At 39.9% G+C, this 6,000-nt stretch overlaps 1 protein-coding gene across 1 annotated transcript; it reads left to right on the top strand.

The window, feature by feature from the left end:
- The first annotated feature begins 1,826 nt into the window (after positions 1–1,826).
- puraa (purine-rich element binding protein Aa) lies at positions 1,827–5,276 on the top strand. The gene has a single exon (XM_030746820.1). The coding sequence runs from the start codon at positions 1,854–1,856 to the stop codon at positions 2,709–2,711; it is 858 nt and encodes a 285-aa protein (XP_030602680.1). The 5' UTR covers positions 1,827–1,853; the 3' UTR covers positions 2,712–5,276.
- The last annotated feature ends 724 nt before the right edge of the window (positions 5,277–6,000 follow it).

The following is a 6,000-nucleotide window of genomic DNA, read 5'->3' as shown; positions in this document are numbered from 1 at the left end:
GTTTGTTTGTTTTGGTTTGTTTGTGTTTTTTTAATCCTTTTCCAGATGAAATTCTTCAAGAAACAAAAAAGGTCCAGTCGCCGTTTTTCAAGCTCCACAGAATAAAGTAAGATCCTTCGCAAAAACTCATCGCCAGCATGGATTTTTTTTTTCTTAATTCCAGATGAGATATGCATGTTATTTATATTTTTATTGTTTATTTATTTGGGGTTTTATTATAACTTATTTTTACGCTCTAATTGAACTACAGTAGATCATCGTCTATATGGTCTAATCACCAATAGTCTGTCAATGTCTAGGCCCAAATGGGCATGCCATGATCTTTTCATACAGTAGCAATCTCTGCAGCAGTTTTACTTGAAATATGCTAAATAATGAGCCGGACTATGCTTAACCCAGGTCTCCCCATCACGCATTTATATCAGTTATGCTCCAATATGAAAAAAATGAAAAAAGAAGAAAAGGCTTTGACCAGTTAGCACAGATAATGCACTGATGAACAGCTGAAGAGAGGCAGGCCCCAGTACGGGGAAGGCCTGTGAGCTGCGCGGCGCTCCGCTGCGACACAGCGTTTACACCGTGTTTGGACACCTGGGAGACGCATTTCAATCTTATGCCGTGAACACGTGGGTAAGATCGCTTTAGAAATAGTCGCCATTCTTAAACGAATTGTGGGATTGCTACGGTTTCACGTCTTATGTGTGCTGGCCTTCATTTGGGCAACTGTTTCGCATCAGGCATACTGAGCACGTTCCGTGGATCTTTTTATACATTTGTTTTTACCTTTGGAAAAATTCCTCACCTTTAAAGACTTCAAACTGACCACAGCCAAGTTCCGTGAGGAAAGACTGGTGATATTAAAACGATTCATGTCGTCTTTTATCTAACCAGAAGTAAGTAGCCTCCAGAATAGGCAAACTTGGCTGTCACTACATCAGTAGGCAATTTTGGGAGTCTCACTTCTACTTATATTATTCCCAAACAGTTAACATGGGGGCTCTCGCTCTCTCCCTTCCCGACGTGATTTGGTATCACAGCGCCAAAGGTCTCAGCGACAAATTAAAACAGGAATCGGAAAACAATTCTTCCGCGGAATAATTAATTTTTTTTTTCAATTATTTTTCAGCTATACATAGGATACATTTTTGAAATAAACTTTTTAAGTAATTCATTATTCTAATGCTGACATCAGTGTGTGTTATTTAGCAGTTTACAGACGATAAATTCCAATATAGTGTTTTAAAAGTAAGATGGACCATGTGTATGTGACTACCGTGTAGAGTGAAAACTAATTATTCGATATAGGCTATTAATTTTATCAATCTCAGTAGTATTTTTATTACTAGCAATGCAGTCCTGTTAAATAATAAAATATATATTGACCGATTTTCTTGTGACTTGTAAATCAGAGATTTTGTGTCCATTTTTTTTTAAATCCTCATTCTTTGACCAGTCTGTAAACTCATTAGCACATAACATGCACATACACAGACACCTGTGATGTGAAGCCGGACGTGCTTTAGAAGGAGTATTTTCTATTATAAAATCGAGGGCAAGCTTGGGTCTTTCCAGGTTGGAAAAGCACCTGAGGTTTCAGGAGCTGTACAGACAAATCGAAACTTAAGGGGGGCGGGAGACGCGTTTCTTCTAAACAACCGTAAGTTTCGCTTTCAGTATTAGTGCTCGTGGATGGCGTTAGTCGTGCGGTGTGGCAGAAAAAGACATTTAAACATACGGCAATCCTTCTGCGTTAAGCGTCCTTCTCGTTTTTTTTATACCTTTTGTGTAGATCTCGCGAGAGCTCCGGCTCGCAGTGGCTGTGCAGCAGACAGAGGGAGAAGGCAGGCAGCATCATGGCGGACAGAGACAGTGGAAGTGAGCAGGGAGGAGCAGCCACGGGCCCAGGCTTCGGTTCCATGCACCTAGCGACAGGAGGGGCGGGCTCGGCCTCCGGGCTCCAGCATGAGACCCAAGAGCTGGCGTCGAAGAGGGTTGACATCCAAAACAAACGCTTCTATTTGGACGTTAAGCAGAACGCGAAAGGCCGCTTCTTAAAGATAGCAGAAGTCGGGGCCGGTGGAAACAAGAGCCGCCTCACTCTCTCCATGTCCGTGGCGGTTGAGTTCCGTGACTACTTGGGGGACTTCATCGAACATTATGCCCAGCTGGGTCCGAGCAACCCGGGGATGGTACAAGACGAACCCAGGCGAGCCCTCAAAAGCGAGTTCTTGGTCCGAGAAAATCGGAAATACTATATGGATCTGAAAGAGAACCAGCGGGGACGGTTTCTGAGGATTCGACAGACCGTTAACCGGGGGCCCGGTTTGGGATTCACGCAAGGCCAGACGATTGCTCTGCCTGCCCAGGGACTTATTGAGTTTCGTGACGCTTTGGCTAAACTTATTGACGATTATGGTGTAGAGGACGAACCTGCAGAGTTGCCCGAAGGGTCATCGTTGACTGTGGACAACAAACGGTTTTTCTTCGACGTCGGATCCAATAAGTATGGTGTGTTTATGAGGGTAAGCGAGGTGAAGCCAACGTACCGCAACTCAATTACAGTGCCCTACAAAGTGTGGTCCAAATTTGGGAATACTTTCTGTAAATATGCCGAGGAGATGAAGAAGATCCAGGAGAAACAGCGGGAGAAAAGGGCATGCGAGCTGCAGCAACAAGAGGAGATGCAGCCGGACGATGGAGACGAGGATTGATATAGACAGCAAAAGAGAGAGAAAAAAAAACATGCCAGAGTAATGAAAAATAACAAGAGAATTATAATTAAAAACACACTCTACTGTATAATGAAAGAAATCTAAAGATTTAACTATTGGTTTAACCAAGGGAGCATCACCCACAATATAAGAAACCTCCACGACCTGACAGTTATGACATGTTGTCACTCATCGCTGGATGTTACCCCACTTAACCACCATTAATACAGTAACAGGCTGCTAAACAAAGTAATAACATTATATTTGAACATTGTTTCCTACTTGACAAACAATATTGAACTGTTTATTTCCCTTATTAACAGAAAACTTTTGTACCAGTTAAAGCTATTGTAAAGGAAAAAAAAGTGTTTGCAATGTTCAAATTGAATTATTGCCGAGTTCAAGAGAAAAAAAAAGTTTCCTTTCATGTGAGCTAAATGACTTCAGCACAAATCAGATGTTTTAGTTTTTAAAACCAAAATTCCAAAACTTTGTAAAAGGTTGTCACATGTACTTGCCATCCTATTTACCTTTACCTGTGAGTAGAGAGGTGTTTACACATAAATCATATGAGGGCTAGGCCTGCTTCGGAAACTGATAAGATTTCATGCAGTATATATTAAAAAAAAAAGGAACGTGTAGGCATTTTCATGAAATGAAATAAGTGCTCTATTTATTGTGCAATATGCATTGCATATAAAGAACTGGTCGTTGGATCCAGAGGCATTCAAAGAAATATTAATATTGTAATTTTTGTTTCAGTTGAAATTGTTGCCATGCAGATGGATATATAATAGACTACCTTTGTGTCTCGTTGTTAATGCAATGTGTTCATTTTAAAGGTACTAAATGTGTATTTGATAGAGGAAATGCAGAGACAACATGTAGCAAATGGCCTGAACTGCAGATTATTTAACAAGGCAAAGACCCTGAATATACTGTGTTGATTGGCATAGAAAAAAAATGAGAAGAGCGTTATCGGTTAGTATATATGAAACAAACCTTTTTGTGATCTTGTTTAGTCATAAAAGTCTAAATGGTGCCAAGGAGTGCTGTTGCTGCATGTTTATCTGCACTACAATTTCGTTGGTCTCCCAAAATATTGGCTCAAGGACCCTTCCATATGTATCTTTATCTGCCTATGTTGTATGAATCTCAAGTTTGAGGACTGGGGGGATTATACCATCCAAAGGCTCGGTGTAGTTCTAGTGGAAGTTGTTTCAAAGCATGATTGTAAAAGCAGCGACCTTATGAACAGTAATCAAAATGTCACCATCACACTATGAGGAGGGCCACTGAGGCGCTTGCCTGGCTTAGCCAAGGTGAAGAGAGCTCAGTTCACCTGTTGGTGAATGTCTAGTATGTCACTGGATGTGCCCGTCCTTTCAAGGTTTAAGCTCTGAGGGTGTGACGTTCAGTGGGGCTACTTTGGATACATTCTCATAGCTCTGCTTTAGATTTGTAAGCCCAAATACCTACCTGGGGTGATGAGATTCTGTTTTGGTCTAATTGTAAATATTTGGGCTGCCACACGGAAAACAACTGGTTCTAATCCAGTTCAGTCGCATCTCATAGATGTGTGATAGCAGTTTTATAAACTCTGTCAGTAAACTCCAGAGAAACTGGCAACAATCAGATAATGTCAGATTTACCTCAGCATTGAATTCAATGATTGCTCCCATGTTTAGATTGACTGGAAACCAGCAAACTAGACTGTCCTTGACCACCTATTTTTGGAGCCTCTGGTATAGCCTAAATGATACCTGATTGGGAGCATCCTCTTCAGCATATAAACAACCTGGTGCCTTACACACTCCGCATGCTTACACGCTGGCCTGGTGCTTTGGATCGCAGTTTTGCTTTTTTTTTTTTTTTACTTCTTCTTTTTTCTTTTTCTTTTTTTTTCTTTTTTTTTTTAATTTCCTCTTCTATTTCTTGTGTCTCAGCCCCCTTGTGTGCTAGCGCACGACTCGTGGTGCTAAAAGGGTTTGTTACAAACTCTTTCGAAAAACAGGAGCAGAATTCTTAACTTTTGTCTGCTGCCTTTCATCTTTCCCAACTTTATTGCCATCCCCATTCCCCAGCCATCCAGGTATCGGCCTACATGTAAACATGGAAGGGGGTGGTCACCTAGATGCAAGATAATGCAGAAGAGTTGGCTCTTCACTAGCCATGTGCATTAGCAGGGAGAGCAGGGGCTGATTGGGAACATCAGTAGTGGCCTGAAATGATATAAATGGTTATCGGTAAGCCCCACCCCACCCCTTGAAATGCTCGTTCTATGGCTTGGGTAGTTATGTGTAAGTTGTAAGTTGCTCAATTAATGGGGAGTAGCAAGCATGTCTTGTTTTGTTTTGTTTTTTGTTTGTTTTTGTTTTATGTAGTTTTACCTTTTCAGCGTTATTCCACATTATTTGTAATTTTGGAATGTTTTCGCCCACAAAAAATATATCTATATATTTTTTTTTTTTCTGTGCAACATTTCATCACTGTGTGCAATATCATATGTGCCAATGGTGGCAGTATATGTATATCAATTAAATATATGATTACTATTTGAAAGCATGTGGCTGAATTCCATGTTTATTTCTCATGAAGGAGTTGTACGCCTTTATTTGCACTCAAAGCTCCATCCTGGAGGATAATATAGTAAAACAAGGTCTTAGTAGCCTGTTGAGTCAAGCCGTTCACGTGCGTACTTTAACTTGAAATCAAACATTGTCACTGCAAGTATGCCCCTCTCAAGGAAAAGGGTAAACTTGGTTAGTGGGTTGTTCAAAGTAGACTGTAAACATACAATGGAGGTTTTTTGTGAAAAGGAAAATTAAAAAAAAAAAAGGAAAAAAAAAACAACTTTAAATCTCCATTTTAGCTTTAAGCTAAGAAAAGGTGCTTCAGTCCAATCCTCATTAAGGTGTATGGTGAACTGTCTTCAGTGGTTGTTGTGTGTAGCACTTTGCTTTTCCAGGTTAATGAAATACCTGACCAATACTTGTTTTCAAACGATCTCAACAAAGAATGTTCTTTTTTTTTTCTTCTTTTTTTTTTTTTAAAGAGGTTATTTGATTTTTTTTTTCATTTGGTTTTGATGCATTAAATATAATTTATGTACATTTGACAAATTAAAAAAGAGAGAATAAATTTAATTTACCCATGAGGGAAAAAAACCTACATTCAAAATGTATGTGTTTTTCATGTTTCATTTCTTGTTGGGGTGGTGGGGGTGGGAGGGGGAATCATTAATGAAAAGTGTGTTTAATTTTGATGTAGTGTTGTCTACGATGTCTGA

The sequence above is a fragment of the Archocentrus centrarchus genome, chromosome 14, assembly GCF_007364275.1.
Source record: "Archocentrus centrarchus isolate MPI-CPG fArcCen1 chromosome 14, fArcCen1, whole genome shotgun sequence".
NCBI classification, from domain to species: domain Eukaryota; kingdom Metazoa; phylum Chordata; class Actinopteri; order Cichliformes; family Cichlidae; genus Archocentrus; species Archocentrus centrarchus.
This window is presented reverse-complemented; position numbering and strand designations above follow the sequence as displayed.

Excerpts from the sequence above, each read along its gene's own strand:
- puraa (XM_030746820.1), top strand. The coding sequence starts at position 1,854 with ATGGCGGACAGAGACAGTGGAAGTGAGCAGGGAGGAGCAGCCACGGGC.